This window comes from Lasioglossum baleicum, chromosome 10 (assembly GCF_051020765.1).
Source record: "Lasioglossum baleicum chromosome 10, iyLasBale1, whole genome shotgun sequence".
In the NCBI taxonomy this organism is placed as follows: Eukaryota; Metazoa; Arthropoda; class Insecta; order Hymenoptera; family Halictidae; genus Lasioglossum; species Lasioglossum baleicum.
Genome location: NC_134938.1, coordinates 5,617,652 through 5,633,027, shown reverse-complemented (window position 1 = coordinate 5,633,027; position 15,376 = coordinate 5,617,652). Strand labels below are relative to the sequence as shown.

The 15,376-nt window shown below is 43.0% G+C and overlaps 1 protein-coding gene across 8 annotated transcripts in view; it reads right to left on the bottom strand.

The window, feature by feature from the left end:
- The window catches only part of Hnrnp-k (Heterogeneous nuclear ribonucleoprotein K), a 137,990-nt gene that overhangs the window by 71,182 nt on the left and 51,432 nt on the right, over positions 1-15,376 (bottom strand). For 6 of the 8 annotated variants that reach the window (XM_076432183.1, XM_076432185.1, XM_076432187.1 and 3 more), the window contains one exon: positions 9,361-9,410. Coding sequence is in view for 2 of the 8 variants with exons in the window: in XM_076432182.1 (XP_076288297.1) it covers positions 9,361-9,410 (50 nt within the window). In the remaining 6 variants the exon portion in view is untranslated. Of the gene's footprint in view, positions 1-9,360; positions 9,411-9,991; positions 10,612-10,699; positions 10,791-15,376 lie in introns of those variants that run through there. The other 2 variants (XM_076432186.1, XM_076432181.1) reach the window with 2 other exon arrangements.

The following is a 15,376-nucleotide window of genomic DNA, read 5'->3' as shown; positions in this document are numbered from 1 at the left end:
CTAGGCCAAGGATGTTCCACTGTGGCGGCAACTGTGGCACCAACAGGTTCTCCACGTTACCGTCAAAGTCTCGGGTTGCTGCGATTTTCACAAAATGTCATCTTCGACTCCTTCTTGCCTTACAATTCGTCGGAATCTACAATGTCGTTCTTGTTAGTTCAATTAGATTACGACGGAATGTTGAAAAAAAAGTCGAGTTTGATCTAGCTAAAGTTACGAAACGGTCGTCAAGATATCCTAGACAATGATCCACCCTTAAATCCAAAATCTTAAGTGTCCCAGGATTAATATAGTCCGTACTCTACTTTCGCCTTCTACGACGCTTCCCCCACGCATCCGCGGCCCGGTCACGTGACGCGTCTCTTACTGATAGAGAGGGGGTAACTTTTCCCCTCAATTCGTGCTCCCTCCCATCCGGCGACTCTAATACGAAGTACAATAAGAGATAAAATGTTTCTACGCAGATTGCGGATCTTTATGCATTTAAATTTAAAAAATTGAAGATATTTCTTGCAATCTATGAAGAAAATTTGTATTTTTAATAAAGAACCGCAGGCTATTTCTACAGTTTTGTGAAAGCGTCTTGACCTAGACACCGGAGCCAGTTCTTCAGGATCGTCGAGTGGCATTACCATAGAACAACGAGTGGTTATCAGGGTTCAGAACCGCGAAATTTCCAGTCTGTTACTCCTCAACGACAACCCGAAGTATGTCGGCATTCAGCGAGTACCTTCGACCCTCTTTCATAACGAAAGGGAGATGAGAGAGAGAGAGAGAGAGAGAGAGAGAGAGAGAGAGAGAGAGAGAGAGAGAGAGAGAATGCAAGCCGATCAAGAGAACCAGGCGGCCATCGCTCCGCGCATCGACAGCACACGACTCTCTTTTCATTATTGCCGGGCATCTAATTAGGTCAACGAACAATAAGCGGTGAACATCGCGTTAATTCCGATTAAACGAGCAACATAATTGGCGCTCTGTTACGTTGACCCGTCACGTTGCGAAAGGTTCCGAGCGTGTTAAGGTGGGAACTCCTCTAAGCTTTGGATACCTTGTTATGCGTATAATCATTTCCAATCCGCGTGAAATACTGTTCTGCTGTCCCAAAGATTAGGAACGAAGTGGTGGGAACGAAGCTTTACATCGAATAATGAAAGAACGTGTAGGGGTTGTTGCACAGCAGACAAAGTGGACGTTGAAGAAACCACAAATCCTAGTCGCAGACGACGACGACGACGAAAGAATCTTGTTTACAGTTTTTGCTGGGGGCTCCCTCTTGCGTTCAACTCTTTCTAGCCACCCTCCCAGCCAACCCTCAAACCAACTCTTAACAACGCTTCCCACAGCGGTCTTCCTTGTAGTTTCGTAAACAACTCCGCGTCCATTATACTCGCAATTGATTTATCCTCGGTTTACAAGCGTAATCCCGCCAGCGTTACTGGCTCGTTTACGTCGAATTGCGCGGGACACAGAACCTGAAGTTTCTAACCCGCAACCTTGAACATCAGACTGCAGATTCGATACATTTCTTGATCGCATGCTGTTCTCTAGATTGCAGACAATTGGTTTCATACGTTCCTACACGATCTCGCATCACTGCGACGAGTAAATATTCGCGAAGCCTGCGAATATCCAATCAGCGGTATCATTGATCACTCTATTTAAAGAAGCCGATGGAAAGCCGCGAAGCAGCGTGACGTCAAGCGTCGAATTTCCAAGCCAACTCCGTTTAGTCTCGGATGAAGCCAATATAATCGGTCTGTCTCTGTTCACCTGGCACGAAGTCCGGCGTTGCTCGAATAAACTTTTACTAACGAATTACGAATGCAATTTTATTTGTTATTCTCTGATTCGTTGCAGTGTAGGCTGATGATTAGCGAAATCGATGGGGACCAACTCCTAAAGTTGAAAAAGTGTCCCTAGTCTATCTTCCTCTTCTACGACGCTGTTTCCTTACGCGTCAGCCATCGCTGATCCGGTAGACAGGGTCTTCCCCTTGATTCGTTCACCCTCCTCTCATCTAGTCGAATGACGAGTGATTTTGAAGTTAATTATGCTTTTGATTCGTTCTTTTAATTCGAATAATTAATTATTCTTTTTAATTCGAACGATTAATTATTCTTTTAATTCGAATAATGAATTGTTCTTTGAATTTGTTATATTGATTCCAATAATTCTTTTAATTCGTTCTTTTACCTCGAATAATGAATTACTCTTTTAATTCGTTCTTTTAAGTCAAATAATGAATTATTCTTTTAATTCGTTCTCTTAAGTCAAATAATTAAATAATTATTCTTTTAATTCGTTCTTTTAAGTCAAATAATTAATTATTCTTCTAATTCGTTCTTTTAAGTCAAATAATTAATTCGAACAATGAATTGCACTTGTAATTTGCTCTTTTAATTCGCTCTTTTACTTCGAATAATCGATTATTCTTTTGATCCGTTCTTGGAAATAGCTTTCGGCGAACTTTGACCCGGCAGCGGTGTCCTCTCGACCCCGGTTCGCATGTCGGCTTCTCGCATACTCGGTCGGCGTCGAGTATTAGACGCGCCTGCTTGCTTTCGCGTGCGTTCATCCATATTCATATGGATTTTCATGACGGCCGACAATTTTCCCCGACCCCTTTTTGTCTCGTGAGAATCGGCGCCGCGAGACGAGGGGGGTCGATCGCGATTCGTCGGCCGGCGGAATGGGAACGCGGACACGGAACAATTCGCTAACGAGAGGGAGAAACGAAACGTTTCGAGGACATATTGAGTCTGTCGATTATTATTTGTCAAAACGCTGCTCCCGGGAAGAGATCGCGCCAGATGAAACGGGGCGGAAGAAGAGAAGATAAGGAGCGAGCGAAAGCTCGGCTGGGAAATATTGTACGTAAGCTTATTTCTGCTGTCAGGGGCTTTACTAGAAAGTTTCTCGCGCGGGAAAACAATATTTATGAATCTAATCCGGAATGAACACTTTTCAACATAGCGTACGATTTTTAAGTATTAGAACAATTTTTTTAATTAGAAAATTCTGTTTGAAGAATGCAATCTTCTTTCCATAAAAATAATTCAGTTTATAAAGATTCCGAATTTGAATATTCTCATCAATGAATATTGTATACCGTGGACATTTTGTGATTTAATAAAAAAATTTTAAGGAATCCGGAATAAACACTTTTCACTGTAACGTACGATTTTTAAGTATTAGAACAATTTTTTAAAATTAGAAATTGCTGTTTGAAGAGTGCAATTCTTTTCCCTAAAAATGATTCAGTTTATGAAGATTCCGAATTTGAATATTCCCATCAATGAATATTGTATACCGTGGACATTTTGTGATTAAATAAAAAAATTAGAAGGTCAAGGTTTTGCTTGATTAAAAAAACAATTTCACCAATAATTTTCGACTCGCTAACAATGCAATTACGTTTAGAATATAAGGAAGCATGCGCCGGGAAACGCGAAAGCGGAAGTCGCGCCGCGCCGGAGCAAACAGAGGCGGTCGAACGACTTTGACGCGTTAACAGTTGAAATCGGCTGCGTAAACAAAGACCGACTCTTGTCCGCGATCCTGTGAAAACGGAAACCAGAAGTACCAGCGTGGACTCGCAAGTTTCCGAGCAAGTAAGACAGTTATGTCAACACCGGTCGTGTTAGCGCGTTGCGTTCGCGAGGCGACGCAGCTCGGTAATGAAACTGTTGGTGGAACCGGTCGGTGGTGCATTCCTGATAATGCGGGGACCACCCGCGAAAACAAATTCACCGCCCAAGATGTGAACAAATAGCTGCTTGCAGAATACGTAGCTGTATCGATCGAATTCATAAATCAGCCCGCGCGCAGTCGGTGAATCAGTCCACCAATCTTTTTCATGATTCCTCGCAATCTGTTCGAAGATTGCTTTGTCCAGTTGCGTGCTCAAACATACAGCATTATCGCATTATGCTCGTTTGATCATATCTTGTTCACAATGTGGTGTACCAAACGGCTTTGGCGCGTGAGCCGGCGAATAATAACAACGATAACAGCAGCTTTTAGAAGCATTTGAAACGTAACATACTTCGGAAAATCTCGTATTTCCTCTGTTTTTAATTTCATCGGAAATTCAACTACTTTGATGATGTAGAAACACAACAACGAACGGTATTAGAACGTTCTTGCAACAAAATGGAAGATTTAAACGCCGCCAAGGTGGATGAATTCACATGAACTGGGATTCGAGGCGGATACTACAACAGTCGAATTAAAGTGGCGTGAATCAACGTTCGAGTGGTCCCGTCCTCGAACGTGTATTACACACTATTGTCTTGACGATCGTTTCAGAACTTCTCATTAATATCGACACGGTGGATGTCCCCAACGAACGTGTTAACGAGAACTGGTCGACCGACTACAAGATCCGAGTAACTACGCGCGGATTCGCTTTGTTCGAACCACAATAATTTGCGCCGTGCCAGAGAAGACGTTCCAGCGAAGCTTTCGCCCATTTGTCGTGGTCATGTATACACGTACACAGCCCCTCGGCGAACGTCCCCGCGGCGTGGGTGCGAAATTATCCTGAAGCCTCGCGAAACGGCTCAAAGCCGCGAAACACGTCTCTCCTCTCAACGTGACAATCGGAGGTTCCCTGATCACACCGACGAGGAAACCAAGAATTTTCTATGCGGGATGAAAGAAATTCAAATTTTTTCATTCTCTGTAGTCTTCGAATAGATGAATTCTAAAGGGACAGTCTTTCAAGAAGAAGGAGGTGCTTTCAGATCAATATTTTTCATGGTCTTTTCCCAATTTGTTATTTTATGTATTCCGTCCTTGCTCTTCGCGATTTTCTTCGGGATTCAAATTTTCTACAGTGTCATCCTGACGGAAGTCCTGCTAGCACCGGTGCACCTGAACCCGGCGTAAAGTACCGGTCTTACGGGGCGACGATGTAACAATCGTCGCCGACGAGATTCGACCGGTAGCCTCACTCTGATTGTCCGTGTAAATGGGATTGTTCAGCGAGCCAGTAATTCACAGCCGAGCGAGCAAGTAATACGATTCTTTACGCGACTCCTTCGGATACTACTGCGTGCGTTTCATTGGCAGAGACCTGCCAGGATTAATTCGTACGTTTGCTCGTCACACCGTGAACAGATCGATTCGTTCTCAGCGGACGTTGCGGGACGAAGGACATTCCGCCAGATGAGATTGCGTTTTACCGGACGAAAGCAAACTTCGAAAAAGGACTCCCGACTCTGGAATAATGTCGGTCGTTCGAGTGGAATACAGTCACTGTGAGGACAACCATTTTTTTCCGCGCAGGAGCAACTGCTTACCTCCGCGAGAGTGCCACTACTTTGCTCTAAGAGAAAACAACTATGCTTCCCCGCGAAACAGCTATAAGTAGACTGCGGATCTTTATGCAAAATAAAAATGTTTTGCATTGATTGCGGGAAGCAGGAATAACATGAAAATTGGTTTCTTCTCTTAACGACTTTGTTATATTAAAAGCAACATTACAACATTATTAAATCTTGAAAATCTTTTACTGTTTTATATTTCGCCCAACCAATTTCTTCATAAATGCATAAAGATCCGCTATCTAGCTATAAGCTACTGTTCTCCACGAGAGACCAACATATTCGTTTTGACAAGAGAGCAACCATCTTTCCTCGCGAAAGAGCAACTGACTTTTTTGACGAGAGAGCAACTAATCTTTTTCACGAGAGAGCAACTATTTTCCTCCGCGAAAGAGCAACTGTTTACCTCGCGACTAATCTTCCCCGATAGTTATATTTGTGCTCGGCGAAAGGAAAGTTGTTTACCTTCGCAATGGAAATGCTCAACACCGTGAAGGAGTTACTACCATTTACTTCCACGAGGGAACTGCTTGCTTCCTCCGTGGACAGCTACCAATTGTTTCCGCTACTTGTTGTTTCACCTTTCTTTAAGCAACACTTTTCACATTCGAAATTACCACCGACCATAATCGTGCATCTAGGCGATGCTACATTTCAGGACAGTTACCGCAACGGTTTCGAATTCCGATTACAGTTATCTCGAATGAAATGTTACCTGCGAGGCTACGCAAACAGCATTATCTTCTGTAATCCTACGAGTACAAGGACAGTGCGTGCAAACAGTTTGACGCGCTGCTATCTTTTAGAAAGGGTGATATAAGAGAGAAAAAATGTGTGATACGAGAATGTTTCCGTAGTTGTGTGATTATCCGCGCGGTTTTTGAAAAAATCTACAACAATCAGTGCTATGTCCACATCCAGAGGAACGTTGTTGGAAAGCTCTCGAAACACTTGGAAAATCAGTTTCCGCGAACGAAGGGAACCGGTGAGAAATCACGGAAGCAGACACGCCGGCCAGACGGTTCAAATAGTCCAAATGTTTCCCAGAGGGATTACGGGTATCCAGAAACAGTGAAATCTGTTTAGGGAAACGGGAGAAACTCGGAGGTTCCGGTGTTGCAATACGGCGCCTAATTTTGACGGTCAACGGGACGACCATTGAACGGATCGATCCGCGACCACGTGTTTTCTGCGTCTGACGGTTCAATTATTTCCATAAGACGAGCATCTAACGAGCTTTCATGTCAGCGTCCGTTCGCTCGCTCGCTCGCTCGGTCGGTCGGCCGGGCTTAAAATTAGATTCTGCGAAACGAACAAGCCGGAAGCGAAACGACGAGGGAGCCCGTACCGAAATTTATTTAGCAATGCGCGCGAGCACAAGCTCGTCGATTCATTCATCGCGGGGCGAGCCTCGCTGCCCGACATTCCCCGGGAAACTGTCGGGAAACCGCGAGTACAATTCCAGCTGTGAAAGTTCCTCGTTCCTTCGCGGAAATTAGCCGACATTTTGAAAACGAATTCTAGAACGACGCTGGGGCAAGTCGCATAAATTCTGCACCTAGTGATTGCTCCACACGAGTTTGCAGCAATAGACGAAATAGTGGAGTTTTTGGGTAACAATAAATTTTAGAACAAGTAATTTTTAGAATGCATCCCCGTCCATAAGTCACCGGACACTTATACAGATTGTTATTAAAGGACCTACATCATGGAATAAAAATGGTACTTACTAATTTTTTGACAAAAATATCTACGATTAGAAAAGAATGGCGACTATGTATATAATTTTTTTACACTCCGCCGTGCAGTACAGTTTGCGACATCTATGACAATCAGGCACGAAATTATGCAATCATCTGATATTATCGTATAATAGCTACATCGAAATAAAGCAATCAAATCAAGCTGGAAGCTTGTATTCTTTAATTATCATTTATGGACGGGAGTGTAAAAGGCAGGGGTGGGCGGATACCCGAAAATTTCGGGTTCGGGACCCGACCCGGTCTGAGTTATCCACCCTAAAAACCTTCACTAAAATTTTAATCAAACTTAGCCCAAGACTTTAAATCAAGAACTCAAACTCTAGCAAGAACCTTAAATCAAAAGCCCCTAATAAATGGTGCTTGTACATTGTGCATATAGAAACACAATTCATTGTACAAGCCAGTGAATGATAGCATTGCAACTAGGTAGCTGTATTATCCGAATGTTCCATCTGGTGTATCAGTGATCGGTTCGGATAATCGAGGCTGCTACTGCATCATGGATTAAGCAAGTAAAAATGATCGGAATTGTATCGTGTTGGGTGTCATTCTAATCAGAAAAACGTCACCAACATGTCAGTAAAAGAATAAGTGAGATTTCTGTGATGAACATTGTCCATGTATCGAGGCATTGAAGAAGTACATAAACATGATTGGAACTGTACCGTGTTAGGTGTCATTCGAATCAGAAAAATGCCAGTGAAAGAATAAGTGTCATTTCGGTGATTGTCCATGTACCGAGGCACTACCGTGAACTGGATTCTCCAAGCGAAATGATGTTAGATGTTAGTAACGGTACGATCGACGAGCGTGAAGTTCGCGAGACTGTCGGGGAGTATCGCTCCCGTTCCTTGACCCTGTGACGAGAACCCTCGAGGCAGCAGCGCGCCGCGAAGGGTCTTTTATCCGTATGCTAACCCGTCTCTCCCTGCGGCATTCCACGCTTAGGAGACTTAGAGAACACCGAGCAAGCTTGGCCGAAGCGAGCGGATCGAAGGAGGACGGAGCAATAATACAAGGCCTGCCCTTGCCAACCAAGGAGTAACGTCCTGTTACACCAGTCTGACCACTCTCTCGCCTTCCTTCGCCCTCCGTGTATCCTTGCTCCTTCGCTCCACGAGATTTCGTTTTATTTCGCGGCGAAGGCTCTCGCCTTCTCTGCGCCTTCTCTGCTACGCTTAGACGACTCCACAGACCAGCAAACTTCGCTACCAACGTCAATACTTCCTGGTGCAAGTCGTTTTACAAAGATTCCCTGGCAGACTGCGGATCTTTGCGCAATTATGGCTTTCGAGAATGTTCAAAAAATACTAGCGTATAAAATACGTCAGAATTTAGTACGATTTTCATTATCTCAGATCTGAGATGGCTACTACAATAAGATTCTATTTGATATTTTGAAAATTCGTCTACAAAAATTCCAAACTGCATGAACATCCGCAGTCTATTCCCTACCTTAGCTTCGATAGACGAATAAATTGAATGCAAACTCTGCAACGTGTATTTTAAACATCCCTATTCTACAAAGATTCAACAAGACAGAATTTAAATAGTACGATTTTAATTTATTTCAGATCTAAAGAGACTACTACCACGGAAAATAAGATTCTATTCGATTCGAGTTTCTGAAAAGTCGTCTACAAAAATGGCTAATTGCATAAACATTCGCAGTCTATTCGTATAAAATTGAATGCAAACTCTGCAACGTGTATTTTAAACATCCCTATTCTCTAAAGATTCAACAAGACAGAATTTATAAATAGTAAGATTTTAATTTATTTCAGAACTATATATAAAGAGACTACTACCACGGAAAATAAGATTCTATTCGATTCGAGTTTCCCCGAAAATTCGTCTACAAAAATGGCTAATTGCATAAACATCCGCAGGCTATTCATATAAAATTGATTGCAAACTCTGCAATGTGTATTTTGAACATCGCTGTTCTGCAAAGATTCAACAAGACTCCAGCAGCGACAATACACAGAGTGTTTGATGGGTCCCGTTCTTGGAACCTTTTACGGATTCGCGAGATTAGAGGCACCGTATAGAAACTCTGACGAAACTGTTCGGTTTTCCGAGCGAACTAGAATTCTGGATCTTTCGACGGAGAATCTAGCTGGATCGAGCGAACTTCGGTTCGAGACGAACCAAAGGGAACCAAGCATTCCTCGCGTGTCTTCGTCGAGCGCATTCCTGAGCCGCGTGTCCCGCATGCGGAATGAAGCGCGGCTGCATTCCCGCCGCGACAATTTCAAACTGTTACTCACCGATAATGGTGTTCGCCGCTGCAACCTCCGGGATGGATCGGCAGAGAACCCTGCACAGACAAAATAAGCATCGGGTTAGTCCTCTTCCCTTGACGCTGCACTCGCGAACGAACCTCTCTTCGTCCATCAATCAAAACACTCTTCACTCCCCAAACTTTCGTACACTTCTTTATTGAATACGGTAGAACCTCGATTATCCGAACTTTCGATGTCTCGATTCTCTGGTATCCAAATGTGGTTCACGTACAGCACAGTTTATTATTCATTTAGCACTGTGGAACCAAGTTCTATTATCCGAACATCCATGTTTCCCGAATTAGTTCGGTTAACCGAGGTGCTACTCTAGTTCTTCACTCCCCTAGTTCTCGCACACCTCATCAATAATTACACGTCTTCCAAATATGCTTCTTTAAACATTCATGTGTTAACCCGATTTACATATACTTTTTCATTAAGAAACTTTTGCAAACAGTCAACTGGCTGTTCGGTTGATTTACAAAAATACAGACAAGTTATTCATGAGAGTATTAAGACTCAAAAGTATAAGATCCTCTATGTATCATACATTCAAAATGAATTTCAATAAATTTCTATGGATTACGAGGATGTGTTGGACCAAGTTCGCTGATACCTAAGATTCAGCATGTTCTAGCGAGTCTCGATCACATTAACACAGTTAATTTTCTTGATTTCGAAATGAATTTGATCCAGCTAATTGCGGCGATCGAGCAAACCGTGTTGCACCGCCTCTCGCGAGTGAAAGTGCAGTCTGGTCGACGCGCAGCGACGCGTCGTCAGCGTTCTGGCAGCGCGCAGCGGTTCGTCTAGAATCTTAGGAATCCGCGATTGTCCATCGGCGCGACGCGTTATTTAATAACAGTCGACAGACGCCGACCGCTGGTAGCCACATCGGCCTGCATTCGGTATATCGTTCCAGCCTACTTGCTATCGTTATCGCTCGGCTGAATATTTGCGCGCGCTTTGCAAGCCGACGACCGCCTTTGCGCTAGTCCCACGCGGTCGGCTAGAGCAAGCAAGCAAGCCAGCAACCGATCAAACACAACCAAGCAGCGTCAACTCTGCATTCCTGTCGATCTCCTCGCGATTACGCAATTTACCCGTAACACGATCGACCCGCCGATCTCCCTAACCGATACTTGGACCCGACAACACCTGGTCGAGTTCACACCGATCACTGCACTGGTTAGCCGCACAGCTCCATCGTGTACGATGCCAATTATTCGGCGAATCGAAAGCACTGTGACCAGGTGTTGTTCGAAAGCCAGAGAGATAAAGACTCTTTGTCTAGATGGGACACCTCTAGGTCAGGGCCAGGTACCTTGAGAGTTATCCTGGCGTCGCGTATCCTGCTTGGCCAAGGATCCAGGTGAACAGGGACGCGAGAGAATGAGTTCTCCGCGAGCAAGAACCGACACTGGACGCAGAACACGAGTAAGTTTGCGAAGCGGTGAGCCCTGCTTCTTCCAACGAGTGGTATACTCCTTCGTCTCGCCCCTCTCCTCTTCTTCTACCTCTTCCATCATCGCGAAGAGGAACGAGAGGGGGCACGTGGATCTGCGAGAAGGGAGCTCGACGATAGAGCAACAGAGAGGAACGAAGAGTGAATCGCCGCAGGGAGAGAAAGAGAAACAGAACTTGGTCGGGGGTGTGTGTGTATATGCGGCAATGTGTGCGGCGAGGATGAAAACGCACATGTGTGTACATAAGTGCACTCGGCCGCGAGCTGCAACGTGAACGAATAATCCGGATGCATCCGCGGGCCGTGGGGGGCTCGTTCCGAGGGGAGAGAAGTCAATGAACGACTTCACCGCAATCGCCACGCGGCGAGAGAATTTCACGGCTGCAGGCTTCTCTCCGGCTACCTCCAACCCTCTTCCAACCCCCCCAGTCTCTCTCTCTCTAGGTACCTTTCCCACCCCCGACACTCGCCTCTCGCTTTCCGATCGAACCCTGCTCCCCCCCGCACGCCTTCCCTCGCAATTACATAAACGAGCTTTCCAAGACCTCCGCGTTTTTCTGTATCGAATGCCGGTTTCATTTTGGACGCCGCTGTCTGGCCGGCCAGACTCGCCGAGATTAAAAACATTTCTACTTCCGCCGGAGTCCAGACGGACCTCCCCGGGGATGATGATGAAGTTGTTGGTGGGAAATAACCTACTTCGGGTTGCAGAGGTGTTGGTACTTCTTGTCGATCATGTTTGTATGTCGATGATATCGTTAAGATATCGTTACACTTCTTTCTGTGTGCTATTGTAATGTCAATCTTGTGCAGGGGGATTTTTATAAAAGATGCAATACTTAAAATAGTTGAAACATATCATAGACAGCATTTCTAGAATATCTTTCAAACTTATCCACTCATTCACTTTATAGTTCTGATTTTATCAGCCTGGTATGCATTTCCGTCACCCTTTAAGGTGCAGTTGTAAGATGCAAGGCGTAATTGATTGATAAGCCTAATATATTGAACTAATGATTGAATAAAAATTTCGAACTGAACAAATCTTTTTCTGTTTACTATTCTTGTTCATTAACCCGTTGACCTACCATATCGTGTCTACGGTTTGTCGGTTTTGAAAACCGGTTTTTCGAAGAAAACTATGCAATTCGAAAATTGGGTTTTTCAGTTTAAAAAAACCGATTTTAAATTTATACATAATACTTACATATTACATTAATCCACTATAATGATTTTAATGTAAGAAAATCAAGACATATATATATCTATGATGAAAAATGCTATGGAAATAGCAATAAATATCTGCAAGAACCTAAAGAAGTGAGTATCTCTAGCCCTCAAACATTAAAGAAGGAGTTTTTGGTCTTAGAGGCTACAAATAGAAGAACAAATAATTTAGATCTATTATTTAATGTTTTAAAGACAATTAAGCCCAGTTCAGTAGCAAGTGAGCGAGTTTTTCTATTTCTGGTAATTTTGTGCCCAAAGTGAGGAGACGAATAAGCAATAAGTCCATTGACGTTCCTTGCTTTTTGAAGTCATACTTTGTTAAACAAAGAAAGAAGTAAAATAATAATTTATATAAATGTAAAACATTTGATAATTTCTGCGATTTTTTAAGAGTATTATTTCGTTAACTTTTTATTTTAATAATTTTATGTATGTACGTATATTTAGCTTACGTTTTCCTTTTTTGTATTTTTGAATTATTATAAAAAATTAAAAACTTCTGTTGTAAGTTGCAATTATGTCTTGTTTTCTATCTGTAAAAATTCGAAACCGGTTATAAATCGGTTACATGGAAAAGTTAAAATTCGAAAACCGGTTTTTTAAAAAGTCGACTTTTGTATAAGCCCCAATCGTGTCAGACTCGTGATGAAGATTCTGAACAGAGTCGAATAAATATGTACATATGTTACTAATTTCCGTTAAACCGAGATGAAATTCTATTTTGGTTTCGTTAATGTATAGTTATTGGAGAACATGTAGGCATACAATAGATATAAATTTTCTTCTTTTTTAGGAAATTACGAACTGCAAAGAAAGTTCTAATCACTGAAACCTTGAAATAAATTGTAGAGCAAGGGGTTCACCTTGAAATCTTCAATTTAATATTCGCAAAACCTTCAGCATCTCAATATTGGAGAAATGGAGTTACTTTCATAATAAACAGCTGAATTGTAAATAAGAAAAAATTGAAACCATTCGACTGGCACTAGTCGACTTGATCGAACGAAACATTCGACCCCTCGTTCATCGAACATCTGCAATGATTAAGAGCACGCCACAACAGAGCAGCGTCAAGCTCTCGGTTAATTAGCCCGCCAGCGACGATAATGCAACTGAATAAAGGCCTGTCGATAAACCGAAGTTCACGAGCACCGGGAACACGGTCCGCCGAGAATGAAACGCAGTGCAGCCTCTCGCATACTGTTTCTGGATCAAACGTCGCGCGCGGGAAACATTTAGGATCCACCGGCTGCGAGACGAGGCTTCCCATTCAAAGAAAAACTCCGTCGAATCGACGATGCACACCGGCGAGAGAGACAAGCGCACAGAAAAGTCATTCCCGGAGATCAAAAGCCGGGGGGGAGAACTGGCACGGCAAACGCTCGCGAAACTTATTCGCCAAGCAGAATTCGGCTTCTCCGGGAACTATCCAAGAATTCTCATGCTCGTTTTCAAAGCCAACATCGTCTCGCGACGTATACACTCTACACGCGACATGTTTATGCAAACTTACAAGCCCAGAGGTGCACTAGAACGAGCAGACGAAAAGGATAATTGAAAGCAGAACCATTTCGACGTGAACTGAAAATTTGATTGCGTCGCGATTGCGCGGCGACAAGTCACGAAGATCAAAGGTAATTGGTTCGTTTGTAGAAGTGCCTCAGGAGACTGGATTTATTCCGATTTTTGTTAAAATCGTGCGCGGATATTATATGCATATCGAAAAGTCATTTTGCTCCGGTAATTCCAATGCTGAATGTATAACCGCGTAAACATCCGCAGGTGGTTCTTAATTCGACACGTCGCGTCGGTGCAATGACCTTTCGCGTACAAAAGAAAACGAAGTGCCAGAAAATGTGTCACAAGCAAATTCTTCGACCACTTGCTGTACAATATCGAGTCGAGCAAATCGACAGCGGATTTTATGCGTTCGTGGCGATGCATGCAGGTGAAACGCGAAATTGTGACAACGTCGGAAGAATTAACGAATGCTGTGCATTCGTTTCATTTGTATTTTTTCGGATATTTTCATTAAACCTCGGCTGCGTGCAATTGATGCAGACAATTTTTATTTTGCGATATACTGCAATGTACTCAAATATACTAGAACATACTAGAACATATACTGGAATTTATTATAATATACTATAGTGTACTAGAATATACTGGAATAGACTAGAATATACTAGGGGGGATACACTAAAATATACTAGAATAAACTATAATATGCTATATAATGTTGTAGAATATACTAGAATATATTAAAATATACTATAATGGAATGTACAACAATATAAACAATATAATGGCATCTGCAACAATATAGAAGAGTGTAATGGAATGTACAACAATATAATGGAATGTATTTTAAGGGTTGAAAGGTTTCCCCTTACTTCCATGCACATTGTCGAATGTTACGTTATTTATTCTGCGTGAAATAATAACCAGCTGTGCAAATAAAACCCGGCGATTAATATTCAACGATTAATGGATCGGTTCATTGGATTCCGAACGCGGTTTCCAGCACCGGTTCTAATTCGAGCGACTAACTCGAGTTAAATGCCGGCGCAGCAGCCGATAAAGCTCCGTTCAATTTCCATGAGAGAGAGAGAGAGAGAGAGAGAGAGAGAGAGAGAGAGAGAGAGAGAGAGAGAGAGAGAGAGAGAGAGAGCCGTAACGTGGAAGCTGTCAACCCGCAAAAAACACGGCTGTCTTGATCACGCGGAATGTGTACCCTGCTCGAAATTTCAGAATTAAATTTGAATCCCATTCAACTTTATCGTACGCCGCCGAGTGGTGGATGTTGCAACAGGATCTCCGAAAATACGCTCTCTGTTTTCTCTCTCTCTATATATATATCTCTATCTCTCTTCGTTTACCATTCGCCCACTCGCCGCGGAAACAGCAATGCCGGTCGTGCACACTCGAATCCAGGGATCATCTGGACGTATTTAGGATCAGTGCATAATTCAGAAGACAACGTCGAAGCGGCCAACTTTTAGAGTGTGCCTCCGTCGCGTTTCTCGTGGAAAAATTAATTGGCTTCGTGCAAACGTGACTTGTTAAAACCATTCACACTTTGCCCCGTCAAGCACCGTTCCAATCCATTCGTTTAATGAAAGACGAATTTATTTAATTCCGTTCGGTCACCGAATACAGGCGAGGAAATTATTTCATCGGATTACAATATTAAATTCTCTGCTGATTAATTGTATAAACCGAATTCTGTTAGCAGCGTAATTAAGGGCTGAAAGTTGGACTGAAGTTTTTTACACTCTGTAACCTGCTTTTGTGTTTTATCGTTAA